This window comes from Perognathus longimembris, chromosome 11 (assembly GCF_023159225.1).
Source record: "Perognathus longimembris pacificus isolate PPM17 chromosome 11, ASM2315922v1, whole genome shotgun sequence".
NCBI lineage: Eukaryota > Metazoa > Chordata > Mammalia > Rodentia > Heteromyidae > Perognathus > Perognathus longimembris.
In genome coordinates, this window is record NC_063171.1 from 22,829,160 (window position 1) to 22,848,096 (window position 18,937).

The following is an 18,937-nucleotide window of genomic DNA, read 5'->3' on the forward strand; positions in this document are numbered from 1 at the left end:
GTGTATCCGAGGCAGGCACTCTTGCCACTAGGCTATATCCCCAGCCCCCAACTTGATTTTAAAATAGACTAAATTGCTGGGCACTGGTGGCTCACCCCTGTAATCCTAGCTACTCAGGTTGAGACTGCTGTTCAAAGCCATCTGGGGGAGGTAAGTCTGTGAGACTCTTATTTTCAAATTAACCAACCAAAAGCCAGAAGTGGAGCTGTGGCTCAAGTGGTAAGAGTCCTATCTAGCCTTGAGCAAAAACAAACAAAACTCAGGTACAGAGCTCAGGTACTTAGTTCAAGCCCCAGGTCTAACACACGCATGTGTGTGTATATGTACACACATGCACGCACACGTGCATATACACACATGCACGCACACACACACACACACACACAAGCACAAAGCCAAATAGCCAAGCACTGTGTTGTACACCTATAATCTGATCACTCAGGAGGCCATGGAAGAAGGATCAAGTTTGAGGTCATCCTGGGCTACACAGCAAGACCCCATCCCTTCTTCCACAAAAAGGAAAAAAAATCGCAAACAGAAGTACATAAAAAAATGCCCAGCATCAGGGGATGCAAATAAAAAAACCACAGTGAGGCATCATCTTATACCAACTAAAATGGTTATCATTAAAATGTTTTTTAAAAAAAGAATAGAAAGAGGGACTGGGAATGTGGCTTAGTGGTAGTGCTTGCCTAGCATGCACAAAGCCCTGGGTTTGATTCCTCAGCACCACTTAAACAGAAAAAGTCTGAAGTGGCGCTGTGGCTCAAGTAGTAGAATGCTCGTCCTTGAGCAAAAGAAGCTCAGGTACAGTGCCCAGGCCCAGAGTTCAGCCCCAGGACCAAACAACAACAAAGAAAGAAAGAAAGAAAGAAAGAAGGAAAGAAGGAAGGAAGGAAGGAAGGAAGGAAGGAAGGAAGGAAGGAAAGAGAAAGAGAGAGAGAGAGAGAAATGAAAGGAAAAAGAAAGAAAATACCTGAAACAAGCCAGTGATACTATGCTTTTGTGATGTATAAGAAAACCATAGTCAGCATGAAGAGGAAACAAGGACATACCTGTGAATTTTTCTCATTCTCATCAGAACAAGGATGAGAACTTTAGCTCAAGTCCCTTGATTGAGAGTGAAATAATGGAAGTTGGACCCTGCCCTATATATATAGTGAGCCACAAACTAACCCTAGCTGAGTAGGAAAGGCAGTGGTGATCTTCCAGGCTCAAAAACAACCCTACAGGGAAGGTCTCATTATCTTATAGAGTTGTCTCAAGACTTATTCAGTTCTAAGGAGACAGTTTCCAAAAGAGCATGCAAGTATGCGCATGCACGCACACATGCATGCACAGACGTATATGTATGTATGAGAAAATAACTGTGCCAATGATATGAAGACAAGACTAATCTTTGGTGAAATACTGAATTTGAGACTTAGTAGTAAGACTAAACAGAAGAAAATGAAATCATCATTTACTTTTACTACCAGTAAATAACTTCACACTTTCTACTTAGAAGTACTACAGAGAATACATTGAGAAATTTCCATTTTCCGCTATCTACTTTTATATTCAATTCTCCCACTAACCTGAGTCAGGTTGCCTATCTGCTTTTACATTCCCTTGAGTCCTTCAAGTCCTAAAAGACATAAATCAGCTTGCTCAATGATGCCTCATTTAACTTATTGTCTCTTCCCCTATCTAAATGTCCTCTATAGTCTTCTTACCTACAGTTAGGAAGGTGCTCAGCAGCTGCTCCGTGGCGACAGGCTTGATCTCTGTTCGAAGATTAACAAATCTGCCAACCACCAAGGGGGCTCGGCGGAAGCCCAGAATCCTGGTTTGGAAGGTTGAAGAAGAAAAGTGAAAAATCTTTGGGGATGAACTTTACATAATAGTCTCAAAAATTATGGTGAATCATATTAGATGTGTAAAGGCATCTTGTTTGGGGGAATAAATATGTTTATGAGTCTCATGTCAAGATGTTTATAATTTATTTTAAAATCCAGCAAAAAGGTGTAAAAGGCAAGCTGTACCAAATGTGAACAGCTGTTGAATCTAGGGGATGAGGGTATGGGGTCATTATATTATCCTATCCAACATTTCTACCTCTATTAGGAAATCTTCCTAGTAAAAATTTAAACAAAGCATTAGAAAAACTTGGGCTTAAATTCATAGGTTAAAGCTTTAGATAAAATAGTAAACTGACAAAACTACGCAGACTGACCTAAATAAAAGAACAAACTCACAGGGCAACTCACATTTAAAGGTACTGGGGAGGGGTTGAACTTAAGAGACTCACACTTGCTAGGCCCTTGTGGTATTCTACCACTTGAAACATGCCTCCAGTCCAGCTTTTTGCTGGTGATTTTGGAGATGGAGTCTAGTGAACTTTTCTACCTGAACTGGCCTCGAACCACAATCCTCTAGATCTCAGTATCCTGAGTAGCTAAAATTCATGTGTGAACTATCAGTACCAGCTGAAACAATTTTTTTTTAAAATGACATTGCCTGGCTAAAAACTCTACTCCTTAAAGAGATGCAGAACCTGAAGCCCACAGAAATTCGATAGAGTAGAAAATAAAAATCACCCCAATGCAACAACCCAGAAATAGCTAATGACATTTTGTCATATAAACATGTTTTCCTTACATGTATATATAAACATCCACTACAACTTATGCATATACACACAATGGAGCTTATACTGTATACAGTTTTGTTTTGTTTTTTCGCCAGTCCTGGGGCTTAAACTCAGGGCCTGAACACTGTCTCTGGCTTTTTGCTCAAGGCTAGAACTCTGCCACTTGAGCCAGAGCACCACTTCCAGCTTTTTTTATATATGTGGTGCTGAGGAATTGAACCTAGGGCTTCATGTATACGAGGCGAGCACTTTACCACTAGGCCATATTCCCAGCCCCTGTATACAGTTTTGTATCCTGCTTTTTACTCATTATTGTATCATGAACCTTTCTCCATGTCATTTGAAAGACTTAAATAATCTGTTTAGGCCTGGTTCTATCCTAAACCTAAGCTTAGAAAAGCCACAAAAGCAAGATGATGAATGGAATTGTGAAAATAACACAACAGAGAGAACCCTGCAGCAAGAGAAGGCAGCTAGGTTTGAGTGTAGTAGAGAAATACAAGCCAAAGCAGAAAAGTGTCAGGAGTCATAGATGGAAAAGAAGGGTGGAAAATATTCTTTCTAAGCAGTGACCACTGCCAGACCAAAGAGCAGCCAGCTTAGTGATAAGGGGACAGTTTCACAGAGGGACCTGAAGCAGGCTGGGTGGCAGCACAGTAGGCAGTGAGACTGGCCATAGAACATCTAGATTTGAGCTAGGGAAGAATAAAAGACACTCAAAGTACAAGTCATTATATTCAATTCCATTATGTTCAATTCACATTAAAAACAACCATTTCTATACAAGAATATCTCACTCTATTTAATAAATAGGTGTACTATAAAGAAGACTATCTTTGGGCTGGGGATATGGCCTAGTGGCAAGAGTGCCTGCCTTAAATACATGAGGCCCTGGGTTCGATTCCCCAGCACCACATATACAGAAAATGGCCAGAAGTGGCACTGTGGCTCAAGTGGCAGAGTGCTAGCCTTGAGCAAAAAGAAGCCAGGGACAGTGCTCAGGCCCTGGGTCCAAGCCCCAGGACTGGCCAAAAACAAAAACAAAAAAACAAAAAAAAAGACTATCTTTGCACATAACTGGGGAAATACAAAATAAAATAACACTTTTCATATATACATAGATAATAAAAATTAATAAGTCAGATAATAATAGAATATTTGTCTGGAAAGAGGGATCTTCATGACCTTCTGGTAGGAAATAGGCAAATAAACAAAATCTGAACTCTAGTGTGCCATGGAGGGGGAGTAGGATTTATCCAACTCTCTGCTACTAGGTCTTACAAAGAAGCAGCAAAAAGTCACAGCACTATAAACATTTATTTAACTTTTTTCATATTAGGAGATACTTACGTTGTTATTAGCTTTTGACTACTACAAAATGCTACAGCTATGAGAGGTGTATCTAGCTTTAAATTTGTGTGATTATTTCTCTGTAATATGTTCTAGGTGTATCTTACGTATATGAATAAAAAGAAATTCATTCACTGAATGGGTATGAATATTACATTTTTGACATAAAATGCCAGAGTTCTTTTTTGTGTGTGTTTGCTGGTATTGAGACTTGAACTCAGAGTCTGGGTGCTGTCCCTTAAATTCTTTGCTCAAGGCTGGGACTCTACCACTTGAGCCATACCTCAACTTCTGGTTTTTTGATGGTTAGAGGTAAGAGTCTCCCAGACTTTCCTGCCTAGGCAGACTTCAAAACAGGATCCTCAGATCTTAGGCCTCCTGAGTAGGTAAGATTACAGATGTAAGCCACCAGAGCTCAGTAGACAGAGTTCTTAACAGAAGGCTGAAATTTAACACTATCATAAAAAGCATATGAATTTCAATGGATTCTTGCCAATTTACAAAACTTTTTCTTTTTTTTTTGGCCAGTCCTGGGGCTTGAACTCAGGGCCTGAGCACTGTCCCTGGCTTCCTTTTGCTCAAGGCTAACACTCTACCACTTGAGCCTCAATGTGACTTCTGGCTTTTTCTGTTATATGGTGCTAAGGAATTGAACCCAGGCTTCATGCACGTTAGGCAAGTATTCTACAGGTAAGCCACATTCCCAGCCCCACAAAACATTTTTAAACTGTGCTATTTTCAGCAGGTGAAAATAGTAACTGGATTCTTAAACTTGATTTTTAAAAGTTTCTAGTGAGGAAAGGCTTATTCTCATATGTATCAGCAACTGACAATTCCTACTATTTTGTTAACTGCTTAAGTTCTTGATCCATTTTCTACTAGAGTTTCAGTGTATATGTGGATTTGTAGAAACACATAGAAATCCTTCCCAATCAAGAAAAAGAAAGATACCTCACCTTTATTTTTCCTGGTTTCTTTATAAGACTAATTTTTTAAACAAATGTTCTGAATCATTTCTTTTAAAGTTTGTCAATATATTAGCCAGGAGCTGTTGGCTCACACCAGTAAACGTAGTTACTTGGGCATCTGAAGTTGGGAAGACTGTTGTTCAAGGAAAGCTCAGGCATACATGAAAGACCACTTCTCAACAAACGGCTGGACACAGTGGCGTGTATTTGTCATCTCAACTATATGAAAAGCTAAGATCAGGAGGATCACTGTTCCACCAGCCTGAGCAGAAAAATCTGCAGAGTCCATCTCAATGGAAGAAACTGAGTATGCTGGTATGTACAAGACACAACATGAAGTGTAAAATAGGTAGATCATGGTACAGTGCAGACCCAAGCAAAACGTGAGAGCCTAACTGAAAAACAACAAAACCAGTGCAAAAAAAGGTCTTGAGAATGGTTTGAGTGATAGACTGCCTGTCTAAAGCATAAGGCCCTGAGTTGATGCTCCAGTAAGATCAGATACCAGGCAGTTTGGCTAAGAGACTCCTAATTAGCATCCTGCTGAAAAAATACATTCATTTCCCTCATTATTTAATAAACTTGAATTCATACCTGTTCTTATAAAATCACTTTTTTTTAAGTTGCACATATTTTATATAAAGGACAATCAATTTAATTATGTATTCCATGTTGTGTAGTTTCAGTAGAAAAGGTAAGTCAGTATTACAACAAAAACAAACAAAAATATAATGAGATTGCTAGATCCACTCAATGACCAAATCATTCAGGGATATGAGTTCAATTTTCAGCATGGTGTTTATTTACCAATGATATCTTAACTCATGATAATAATAAGTAACTCATCTTAACAACAGAAGGCATGCTAGGTTGAACTGAAAGTAAGTAGAAGTCTATAAAATATTTAACTTGGTATTCCTGGTGTCACCCAAATTAAGTATTCACAAAATTACAAGCAAGACTGTTAGTGTGTTACTCTTTAGAAAAAGTTCATTAGTACTCTTCGAGAGAGATTTTTTTGTGTGTTTGTGCCAGTTCTTGCCTTTAATCTAGGGTCTTGACACCGTCTGTGAGCTGTTTTACTCAAGGCTAGCACTCTATCACTTGAGCCATAGCTCCACTTCCAGCTTTTTGGAGGTTACTTGGAGATAAAAAGTCTCACGAACTTTCCTGTTTGGTCTGGTTTCAAACTGTAATCCTCAAAGCTCACACTCCTGAGTAGGTAGGATTACAGGCATGAACCACAAGTGCCTAGCTCAAGCAATTATTTTTTTCTTTTTGTTTGTTTGGCTTTGGTTTTTTGGCAGTCCCGGGGCTTGAACTCAGGGCCTGAGCACTGTCCCTGGCTTCTTTTTGCTCAAGGCTAGCACTCTACCACTTGAGCCACAGTGCCATGCGGCTTCTTCTATATATGTGGTGCTAAGGAATGGAGCCCAGGGCTTCAATGTATACGAGACGAGCACTTTACCACCAAGCCATATTCTCAGCCCCCTCAAGTGATTTTTTTTAAAGGCAACAAAGTAAACATAATTTGTTAGGAATACACATACCTGTCCAAATGAAAAGCTGCAACTTCTGCATTGTGTCTATCATAACCAGCATATGGCTCTCCTTCTACTATATAGTCTCGGCTATACCTGCAAAAAGAATGGGAAGCACAGGTACAGATATTAATTGCATCAGTATGAAAGGTGAGAGTACAAAAGGTAGAAAACAAACCTTATCAAGTCTGACTCTGCTCCATACACATCTCCTTTGTCAATTCCAAAACAATTTTGTAACCCACAGTTTGCTGGTAGATGGCATGAAAATAAGGCAGAGACAGAAAGTAGAATTCTTTATCAGGCTCAGCAATTACTCAATGAATAAAACATGCAAGAAGTTGTTTGTTTTTTTCCGGTCATGGACTTGAACTCAGGGCCTACGTGCTGTCCCTTAGCTTTTTCTGTTCAAGGCTAGTGCAACTACTACTTTGAGCCCACAGCACCACTTCCAAGTTTCCAGGGGTTAAATGGAGATAAGAGTCTTGCGGACTTTCCTGCCCAGGCTGGCTTTGAACTGTGATCCTCATGTATCAGCGCCCCTGAGTAGCTAGGATTATAGGTGCAAGCTACTGGCGCCCAGCACAAGAAGTTATTTTTGCCTCTCTAAAGGGTTTTCAGTGTAGTTTAAGTACAACCACAAAGTAATTTTCTGGAAGCAAAAATAATTTTCATAGCCAGAATACTTAATAAATGTTGACTAAAATGTTTATTAGATAGAATTAAAGAAATAAAACTTTGCTTACTAGAATAGTTGTGGTAAGGTTTACAATAGAAGTCTGTTTCCTGGGTACTGGTGGCTCACACCTGAATCCTGTCTACTCTAGAGACAGAGATCTATAAGATCATGGCTTAAGTAAAGCCAGCTCAGTTTTTGTTAATGAGAAGGCAAAGGTGCTTCTGAAAAAAATTGCTAAAATAATTATTCGTCTTCTCTTCGTCTTCTCTTTTTTCAAATTCACAATGATAAGGTAGAAGGAACCATGGGCTGGCAGTTATAGGTTGGGTTAGCTTTGAGCAAAACTGTTCTCTTCTCTGGGTATCAGATTCCCTATGTGCAAGACTAGAGGCTGAACTAAGAGGTAATTTCTAAGGTCTCTTTTACCTTAAATGCATTCTGGTAATTTTACACCATAAACATAACCAAAAGATAATAAAACTGGCATGTTTTCCTTCTACTATCATCTTTAAAGATGCTATTTCACCAGGTATAGTGGCACATGTTTATAATCCCAGTTTTCAGGAGGCTGACACAGAAGGATTTCAAGTTTAAAGTCAGCCTGGACTACACAGGGAGCTCTGGGCCAACATGGGCTTCTTAGCAAAGGAGAGAGGAGGGAGAAAGAAGAGAGGGAGGAAGGAAATAATTTAAGCCTTTTTATTGGGACGAAATTATTTAATTTACCTATGACCTTTAATGTTCATTTTCACTCCTGAGTCAAAAGGAAACCTACTGGGCTTTACAAGGATACTATGAACTGTGGAGTAGAAATAAATTGAGATTAGAGTGAAGACTAGAAGTTCCACTAAGAACAGTAGAAATTCCAATGCTGAAATAGCTATGGAGAGATGGGCACTGGTGGCTCATGCCTAATCCTAGCTATTCAGGAGGCTGAGATCTAAGGATCACAGTCCAAAGCCAGTTTGGGCAGAGAAATCCAAGAGACTCTATCTTCAGTTAACTAGCAAAAAGCCAGAAGTAGAGGTGTGGCTCAAGCAATGCTAGAGCAGAAAAGGCTAAGCAAGAGCATGAGTTCCTGTGTTCAAGCCCCAGTGTGTGTGTGTGGGGGGGGGTGTCCTAAGAAGTAAAAAATGTTACTATAAGAGGTGACCTTCAACTTAAACGACCTTAGAATAGGAAGTCAAGTCTCATATCTTCAAGGAAAAGTGATGAAGCATTTCATGTTATCAGACAGTCAAGTGTTACCATCTGATGGGCAACTACTCCATTCCCTGCATGGCCAATAAGTTGCCTCTAAATTAAAGCAGTTTTGAAATACCACTGCAGCAAGAGCTGATGCTGTAACAAGCACTTTTCTCTTTACTGCAAGTGTAGGATGTCATTCAGAGGGGAAATACTATTTCAGAACTTCAGTGGAGTCACAGGAAGGTAAGAGATAATGCACAACACATTCTGTACAGTGAAATATTACAAAGCCTCCCAATGCATGTAAAGAATGCTCAGAGTGAAATATAAAAACCCAGGAATTTGGGGCTGGGGATATGGCCTAGTGGCAAGAGTGCTTGCCTCGTATGCATGAGGCCCTGGGTTCAATTCCCCAGCACCACATATACAGAAAATGGCCAGAAGTGGCGCTGTGGCTCAAGTGGCACAGTGCTAGCCTTGAGCAAAAAGAAGCCAGGGACAGTGCTCAGGCCCTGAGTTCACGGCCTAGGACTGGCCAAAAAAAACAACCCAGGAATTTTTTTTTGGGGGGGGGAGGGGTAGGCTAGCAAGGAAGGAGGAAATCAGAATCAAAAGAACTGCATCAAAGTCATGAGAGCTGAATCCTTAGCTCATTTTGGCTACATGAGATATGAAAGGTCAGAATTCTGGGTCTCTTTTTCTTCCCCTTTAAAATGAATAGTTAAGACCATCTATCTGGTCTCTAAGGTTCCTTTCAGTATGTCCTAAGATCATTCCTTCACTTCTACCCAGTCCTAGACCCCTGCTTTATGTTCTTTTCCCACTGTAACTTAGTTTTGCCTATATAAAATAAATTTACTCCCTGAATGGATACAGTAACATTAAAAAAATCACTTTGATAATGTTGAGGGAAAATATATAAATAATAGTGTCTCTATATCCTAAATATGTCATCTACCTATACACACCTTCTCTCTCTGAGAAGGATGTGGACAACCAGGTTCCAGAAATGCTGAAACCACAGAGGCTATTAAAGAAAGATACATGTATTGACTTGGCAGTGAGGACTTGTACTCTCCTTTCAGCAGAGAGTGATCCATCTTAAGTCACTGACAGAGCAGCAAAAATCATACAGTAACAGCCAATAAATCATTCCTATCATTCTTGTGAAGGACACCAGAGTCTGACCAAGGGCATTAACTTGCACTTACTGCAAGACTAAATAGCTGTGAGGTCTGAGAGGGTCAGAATAGCATTTTGTTGCGTGTTCAGGGACTACAGTCCATTTCTACACAAGTATTTAAAACCTACACCTATCTTATTCCTAGCCTATGACAGAGCCCAGTATAAGTCAACACAGGGCAGCATGTACAATGACTGAGGATGATAACACCTTCTTTCTGCAGAGGCTCGTACATCTTGCTGGTGGCCAAGGAAGTTGCCTGGGAGCATGAAGACATAGGCTATTTAGGAGATGATAGAGGAGAGCAGGGGTCCTGCAGAGAGAGGAGGGCCAGACTGTAAGGTTCTTGATCACTAGGCTGTGGAGAGTAGGTATTGCCTGGTGGGTAACAGGAATGCCTGAATATATGAGCACTTTCAGAGAAGAGTGGAAAATTTTTTTTTGGATGATCTGGAAGAAAAGGTAAAGAATGCAGAAGTAGGAAGAGGTATGAGGTGAAGCAAGAAGTAACTATACTATTGTTGCCACCTCCCCTGTAGTCTCTAGTTTCTCCCACTTAAATCTTTAAGACTTACTTGTTTAAACACATCAGGCATCAGGCCTGTCTGCAAAGCACTGGATCAGAAATATCTGTTTTCCAATACATCACATCTTTCTCTAGTGTAGAAATAGTGCATGTTTAGAGGAACCCCTCTTAGTTAAACACAAAATGCTCATATTTCTTTTCTTTCTATACAGATTTAAATTTTAGTTTTTCCTTTCCCCCCTCACCTTTGCTTATACTGCTAATCTTTCAGGCTAAGAATCATACGTCAAACTAAATCAGCAGTTTTTGATGATAGGTGCCCCACATCATCACATGTATAGAAAGCAAATACAGAAAGGTAGAGAGATGTGTGCGTGTGTTTAAAACTGATATACTTGAGTTCAAACCCAGGCTCCATCAATTATTATGAGGTGAGTCTGTCAAGTTACTTAAGCCTCAGTTTCTTATTCTAGAAATAAGAACTGAGGGCTGGGAATATGGCCTAGTGGCAAGAGTGCTTGCCTCGTACACGTGAAACCCTGGGTTCGATTCCTCAGCACCACATATATAGAAAACGCCAGAAGTGGTGCTGTGGCTCAAGTGGCAGAGTGCTAGCCTTGAGCAAAAAGAAGCCAGGGACAGTGCTCAGGCCCTGAGTCCAAGCCCCAGGACTGGCAAAAAAAAAAAAAAAAAAAGAAGTGAATTGCTCAAACATATTAACAGACTCAAAAATACTTGGTGTAATGCCTGGAAAAAGGTGTACATTTGCTACATTAGGAAATATGACCGTTTCTTCTCTTTTCCCTCCCTTCCTCCCTCCCTTTCTAATCCTTCTTGTTTTCTTTTCCAGTGGACAAGTTTTCCCTATGTAGCCTAGGGTAGAATGGAATTCAGTTTGTCACCTAGGCTGCCCTCAAACTCACCATTGTCCTATCTTAGCCTCTGTAAAGGTTGGAATTACAGATGTGAACCGCTATGCCTTGCTCAATGAATTTTCTACTTCCTAAAGGTCTGCATTTGTTTACTTATTTATTGCAACAAGTTCTCCCTATGTAGTTAGGCTGGCCTAAACTCTTGCTTCTCCTGTCCAAATTTTGGGATTTGGGGCATGAGCCACAATGCCTGGCTCTATTTTACTTTTCTCAACAAGGCAAAATTCACTTCTACAGAAGGGTATGCCAATAACCTCTATTGTATTTTATTAACTTGCCTAATTTCCATGTCTTCCTTATATCAGACTTCCTAGTTCCAAGCAAATACTGATCCTTTCTGAGATCTCAAATAGATTCATTCTCTACCTGCCTTTATAGTCAGTAATAAAGGAAGTTCGATTTTGTATCTTTCCCTCATATTTCTTCCCCTACTCCACAGAGCTCGGAGCTGGAGGCTCATGCCTGTAATCTAGCTATTCAATAGGCTGAGATCTGAGGATCTTGGCTTGAAGCCAGCCTGGGCAGAAAAGTTCTCATGAGACTATTATCTTCAAACAACCACTCAAAATCTGGAAGTGGAGCTGTGGCTCAAAGTGGTATAGTGCTAGCCTTGAGCAAATAGCCCAGAGACAGCACCCAGGCCCACAACAGACTATATATATATATATATATATATATATATATATACACACACACACACACAAGTTCAAGCCCCACAACAGGCAAAAAAACCCCCAAAAAGTTCCACTGAGGAATGAAAAAATGTTTAATACACAAACTGTGACAGTATACAAACTTTGCCAGTAGCTAACTCCTGGTAAAACACGAATTTACATTGTGTTACATTTTACGCACAGGAAACTTTAAAATTATGTGTGTATATGTGTGTGTATTATAGAATTACCCCCACAAATTACCTTTGTAGATCTCTAAAGGGAAAAGTCCAAAGGGATAGCTAACGGTATAACAAACTACTTAGTTACTGAGGTATTAGAATAGCCTAGTTCTTTGCTTAAGTAATGGTAAAGAAACAATGAGATACCACTATCTAAATATTAAATGGCTACAATCCAAAACACTGACAACACTAAGTCCTGATGAGAATAATGTGTAAAAGGAACCCATGCTCCTTGCTGGTGGAAAAGCAAAATGTTACAAACATTGTGGAAGACAGTTTGGAAGTTATAAACAAAACAAAATTGAACATACTCTTACCATATGATTAAGCAATGGTGTTTCTTGTTATTTATCTAAATGAGTTCAAAACTTATGGTCCACACAAAAGCTTGCACACTAATGTTTAGACCAACTTATCACAATTGCCAAAATATAGCAGCAAACAAGATGCCCTTCAATAGGTGAATACAAAAATAAACTGCAGAACATTCATACAATGGAATATTATTCCATAATAAGAAATGAACTTTCAAGCCACATAAAGATAAGTAAGAACCCTAAATAAATATTCCTAAGTGAGAGAAGCCAGTATGAAAAGGCTCTATCCTGTGATTTCAACTATATGATATCTGGGTAAAAGCAAAACTATGAAAATAGCAGAAGAGGAAGGGGGGGGCAGGGAAGCTACTCCACATGTTGCTATAGTGATGGTTTGTCTACCTGGGCTGACTTTATTATTTTTTTGGTCACTTGTGAGGCTTGAACTTAGGGCCTTGGTGCAGTCACTGCTTTTTTGCTCAAAGCTCTCCCATTTTTAGCCACAGCTCCATGTCGGTTTTTTAGGTGGTTAATTGGAGATAAGTCTCATGGGCTTTCCTTCCTGGACTGGCTTCGAACTGCAATTCTCAGCTCTCAGCCTCCTGAATATCTAGAATTATAGGCACGAGCCACCAGCACCCAGTTTCATTTTGTGTTTTTAACACCTGTTACATAGTACATATTTGTTGTATGAGAAATCAAGGATAGCTCAAATTGTCAAAAAGTTTGGTCTCAAAAGAACCAAAACAGATTCCTATAAATCTCTTCTACTCAAAGAATCATAGAACATTTAGAATTAGGAAAGACCTCAGAGACACTGCAATTTTTCTCTTCTAATTTTCTGTAAAGAATACCAAGAAAAGGAGATGAAGGCCCCTATTTAGATCCCAAGTAAAATGAATGAACCAACTAGCACAACAGTTTTTTTTGTTTTTTTTTTTTTTTTTTGCCAGTCCTGGGGCTTGGACTCAGGGCCTGAGCACTGTCCCTGGCTTCTTTTTTGCTCAAGGCTAGCACTCTGCCACTTGAGCCACAGCGCCACTTCTGACCGTTTTCTGTATATGTGGTGCTGGGGAATTGAACCCAGGGCCTCATGTATATGAGGCAAGCACTCTTGCCACTAGGCCATATCCCCAGCCCCCACAACAGCTTTTAAGATGAAGACTTACCGCTTAGGTTTGAAGACAACTTTCTGTCCTCCTTCAAGTATCAGTAAAGCTTTTAACTGTGTCCCTTTATAGCCCACATCAGCTTTAATGATTTTCTTGGTGGCCATGGCATGCATGATTGCCCCCAGTTCTGGTGTCTCTTCAGGGTACACTTCCCGGGGAACTACCCATTGGGCTGCTATCTCCCATGGAGATTGCAAAGTGTGGTCCAGCTTGGGCACCAGCTCTACCCGCAAGCCAGTCATCATTCTGTGAAAAGCCCTCTGGTCCTCCCGGTTGGCAGCTGATGTATCTAAGTTGTCAATCAGGAAAACTTTGGTGAAGATAAAGATGACAAGGAGTATTGCTAAGAGCACGACTCGCTGCTTTAGCTTCATGTTGACCTTCTTTCCTTCTCCTCCGACCCACTGGCCTTGCTCGCTTATCAAGGAGAGCAGGTGGTGATAGTTAGCAAGGCGATTCCATGATTGCACATTTCTTCACTGAAGTGCCCCCACAATTCCTGTAAGCCCAAGTACAAAGCAAAATTTGATCAGAAATTCTGCCCTTCTATCCCTAAATATTTTATAAGCCTTTGCCACTTACCCTTTTAGTCTTTCTAATCTTGAATTTAAGAAGATCCAATAATTTAAATTATTCTGGGAAGAACCTAAATAAGAACTGAGTACAATGCAAATATTAAAGCAAATATTCTTATTTTGGAGGTGAAGCCTTTTAGAAGCAATTTCATTGGCTATACATGCCTAATAATTACCCAATGAGGAAAACCCCACAAAAGCAAATCTATTCAATAAAGCATGCTTCTGTAACTTTCACTTTTACCTTTTAAAATCCATAAAGGACTTCTGAATATCCCTAAACATCAGTATTGTCCAATTCTTCTCCAATATTAGTTTTTTTTTTAAACACCTTGTGAGATAGGAACGCAAAGAGAAAAAAAAATTTAAAAAACCACAAAACAAGTGAACAGAAAACAGCCAAGTGTTGAGTGGCTCACACCAGTAATTCCAGCTACTTAGAAGGCTGAGATCTGAGGATCAGGATCCAAAGCCAGCCCAGGCAGGAAAGTCCATGAGACTCTTAGCTCCAGTCAGCCACAAAAAAAAGTCAGAAGTAGAGCTGTGGTTCAACTGGAAGCATGGTAGCCTTAAACACAAAAGCTAAGGGACAGCTAAGGGCCCTGAGTTCAAGCTCTAGAACTGGCAAAAACAAAACAAAAATCCCAGTGTGCAGTGGAGAGTAATAACTCTTTCTCAAAATCCACTTACTCAACAATCTGGTGCAGGTCAGATGTGGTCAACAGATTTAAGCACATTTAGTCACGTATCTCTACTTAACTAGTCCTTTGCAAGTTATTTTTCAAAATTAAAATCCCTGTAAAATATGGATCATCAAATCTGGATAAATTAAGTAAAGGAAAAACATCTCCCTATATCATCTGGCTATTAGTAGAATGTAATAAGAAATCTAACAAAATCTGCTTCTATAGCAACACTACTAAGTCTAGAATGGTCAGGTACACAACAAGGTCATTACTACTACAAACCTGAAGTCCTTAAAGGGTGGGCTGACCACACTCTGAGCAATTTTTAAGCTAGAAGATTCCAAATGCAAAATGCTTACAAGAGTGTTAAGAACATACAATTCGAGAGAGGAAAGATGGCGCCGATAGAATAGGGAGGCACCCCGACTCGCTCCAACGGCATAGTGAGCTGGGAACTCCAACACCCAACACCCCATCAAGAACCCAGCAAAGGGCTGGGGATATAGCCTAGTGGCAAGAGCGCCTGCCTCGGATACACGAGGCCCTAGGTTCGATTCCCCAGCACCACATATACAGAAAAACGGCCAGAAGCGGCGCTGTGGCTCAAGAGGCGGAGTGCTAGCCTTGAGCGGGAAGAAGCCAGGGACAGTGCTCAGGCCCTGAGTCCAAGGCCCAGGACTGGCCAAAAAAAAAAAAAAAAGAACCCAGCAAAACCAGCAGCCAGAAGCAGTGGAGAAACACAGGAAAACAAAAAGGAGCAATCAAGAAGAACCGAAAACCTACACGGAGCCAGAGATTCACCGGGGCACCCTCCCCCCACCAGCCGACCCTGGCCCAAACAGGGTCAGGCTGGGAAAGGGGAACCTGGCGATCGGCAGACAGGCTGCCAGGAGCGCAGAATTCATATAGCAGGAGACCCCACGGACACAAGGCAGGGTGCGGACCAAGACACACACCGGCAGCGACGAGAAGTCCGGGTCCACACCGGGTTCGGACAAGGGAACCCAGCACGGCAGAAATCGGGAACCAGGGAAGCCACCACGACACTTAGCCAACCCCTGGAGGGCCAACGGCTGCGCGGGACACACACACAAAGCAGCAAAAGTGAGTGCCCTCCCTCCCCCTCCCCCACCCCTGAGGGAACAAAGAACCCCCAAATCAGGCGGGAAGCTCCCATCAGGCGTGGGGAAGTCAGTTTAGCAGGGGAAGGGCCCAGCAGCACCAACACCCCACAGGTTCCTGAACTGGCAGAACCGGCCCCGCCCCCTTCCCAACAGGGGCCGGGAGATGGCTGGTTGTGCAAACCCCACCCGAGGTGCCTGGACCTCGCATACTCTTACAACTAAAACCACAGGTGCTGGTGGGCAATACCAGCCCAGCAGGGTCACCTGAGCCTGATCACGACCCCCGCTCACAGCGGAGGTGAGGTCTGAAGGTGCCAAGCCAGACCCGGACAGTCGATCCCACTGGACCCCACACATACCGCCCCCCCCCAACGGACTCGTGGGAGGGCGCAAGCACAACCCAACAACCCAGGACCTGCTCTGGGAGGCATATCCTGCCGAAGTGCCTGTTGCAGTGGACGCACAGCGCACAGGAGGGCGGGGCCCCCGGCGACAGCGCCCGCTCTGGTAGGCGTACCCTGCACTGGTGGGCGGGGCCACAGCGGCAGCACCTGCTGCCGTAGACACGTCTACACAGGAGGGAGGGAGGAGCTACAAACCAAACCTGAGAAGCCATCCAGATCTCCAGATGCGCAAATCACAAAGAAACATAACTCAGTTCATCAAAGGGCAAGCCAACTCGCCAGCTCCAAAAAGCAGCACGACTGAAGAGGAGATGGAGACTAAAAAATCAAATGACGCCATGTTAACAGGAATGATCGAAAGCATCAGAAATGAAATCAGAAAACAATTCCAGGAATTTAGAGCGGAAATCTGGAAGGACACCCAGGAAGCCAAGAAAGAAATGGAAGCAAAACTGGATACAATGCAAGCCTGCTTTAAAGAAATGGAAGCAAAAATGGATACAATGCAAGCTGCCTTTAAAGAAAATCTCCACATCCTGAGAATTGAAATGCATGAAAAAATAGATTTAAAATACAACTCTTTAAAGGAAGAAATCTCCACGATCAGAGCTGATATGACAACCATAAATAGCTCTCTGACATCCATAAACTCCGCAATTGAAACCATAACACAAAGAGTAGACCATATAGAATCCAGAATCTCTCGCCTGGACGATGAAGCAGCTGACAACAACCAGAAAATGACCACACTCCAAGAAAAGGTGAAGCTTCAGGGAAGACTAATCCAGGAACTAATGGACAAAGACAAGAGATATAATCTGCGCATAATTGGAATAGAAGAAGGAGCTGAATACCAGAGCAGAGGGCTTAATCATGTTCTCAATAAAGTTATTGCAGAAAACTTCCCCAATCTCACAGGGGACCCCATCCAGGTAACCGAAGCCTATAGGACACCTGGCAGGCCAGACTCCAGGAAAGCCACCCCAAGGCACATAATATTCAAGACTACAGACCTCAAGATTAAAGAGCAAATTCTGGATTCAGCCAAAGCGAAGAAGAAAACTTTTTTCAATGGGAAGAGGATTCGAATAACATCCGACTTATCCACACAAACTTACCAAGCTCGAAGTGAGTGGAAGAACACCATCCAAGTACTCCAGAATAACAATTTACAACCTCAGATCAAATATCCAGCAAAATTGGAGTTCACATTCGAAGGGAGAACCAGATCTTTCCACACCAAAGAGGAGCTAAAGGAGTATGTGAATAAAAAACCAGCCCTACAGCGAATATTAAGAGGGGAACCCCAGCCAACAGAGATCGTAAAAGACACACAGACAGAATCAGAAAGAAACTTCAATAGCCAAAGTCCAGCAGAAATACAAGCTCACTAAAGACAAGAAAAAAAAAAGAAGAAAAAACAGCCCACCAAGAAAATGGAAGGAGAAAAAACACCCTTATCCTTGATCTCTTTAAATACAAATGGTTTAAACTCCCCGATAAAGAGGAGCAGACTGGCAGAATGGATTCGCAAACAAAAAGTTGACATCTGCTGTCTACAAGAGACCCTCCTTACAGCAAGGGACAAAAACAGTCTTCGAGTGAAAAGATGGAGCAAGATCTACCAAGCAAACGCACCTACCAAAACGGCAGGTGTAGCCATTCTGATCTCAGACAAGCTGGACTTCTCTTTAAAGTCCACTCAAAAAGACAAAGAAGGACACTACATATTAATACAAGGAAAAATCCAGAATCAAGAAATCACGATGATAAATGTATACTCACCAAACAAAAGAGGCCCGACATATGTTAAGCAAATTCTCAAAGAATTACAGAGCAAGATAGACGCAAACACAGTCATAGTGGGTGACTTTAATACTCCCCTCTCTCCAAGAGACAGATCCAACACCCAGAAGATTAGTAAGGGAGCTGAGGACCTAAATAACACCATTTCCCAAATGGATCTAACAGACTTATATAGAACCTTCCACCCTACAGAGACCCAAAACACCTTCTTTTCAGCAGCCCATGGATCATATTCCAAAATAGACCACGTCATAGCCCACACAAAGAACCTCAGCAAATACAAAAGTACTGACGTCATCCCATGTATTATATCTGATCACAGTGGATTAAAGGTAACCCTCAACAACAAAGGATACCACAGAGCCTATACACACTCTTGGAGGCTAAACCCCACGCTGCTATCCAACACTTGGGCCACAGATCAAATTAAAGATGAAATCAACGAATTCATAAGCCACAATGACAAAGAAAACACATCACAAAGAAACCTATGGGACACAGCTAAGGCAGTGCTGAGGGGCAAGATCATTGCACTCAGCACCCACATTAAAAGAATGGAAGCAGAGCAGGTGAATACCCTCATGATGAAACTAAAACAACTGGAGAAACAAGAAATGACAGAATCTAAAACGACTAGGAGGGGAGAGATCACAAAGATTAAAGAAGAGATAAATCTGATTGAAAATAGAAAGACCACTCAACAAATAAATAAGACTAAAAGCTGGTTCTTTGAGAAAATAAACAAAATTGACAGACCCCTTGCAAGACTTACAAAAAAAAGAAGAGACTCATATTCGTAAAATCAGGGACTCCACAGGAAAAATTACAACAAGTACACACGATATTCAAACAATCATAAGGAGCTATTTCCAAAACCTCTACTCAGCAAAAAACAATAATTTTACAGAAATGGATCAATTCTTAGAGAAGTACAAACTGCCCAAACTGAACCAAGA

General features: G+C 41.4%; 1 protein-coding gene across 2 annotated transcripts in view; it reads right to left on the minus strand.

Moving 5' to 3' along the window:
* Fam20b (FAM20B glycosaminoglycan xylosylkinase) overlaps positions 1-18,937 on the minus strand; it is a 51,504-nt gene that overhangs the window by 17,461 nt on the left and 15,106 nt on the right. For both annotated transcript variants that reach the window (XM_048356693.1, XM_048356694.1), the window contains exons 2-4: positions 13,384-13,885; positions 6,501-6,587; positions 1,716-1,825 (exon numbers count right to left, since the gene is read on the minus strand). In XM_048356693.1, coding sequence (XP_048212650.1) covers positions 1,716-1,825; positions 6,501-6,587; positions 13,384-13,760 — 574 coding nt within the window. In that variant the 5' untranslated portion in view covers positions 13,761-13,885. The remainder of the gene's footprint in view (positions 1-1,715; positions 1,826-6,500; positions 6,588-13,383; positions 13,886-18,937) is intronic.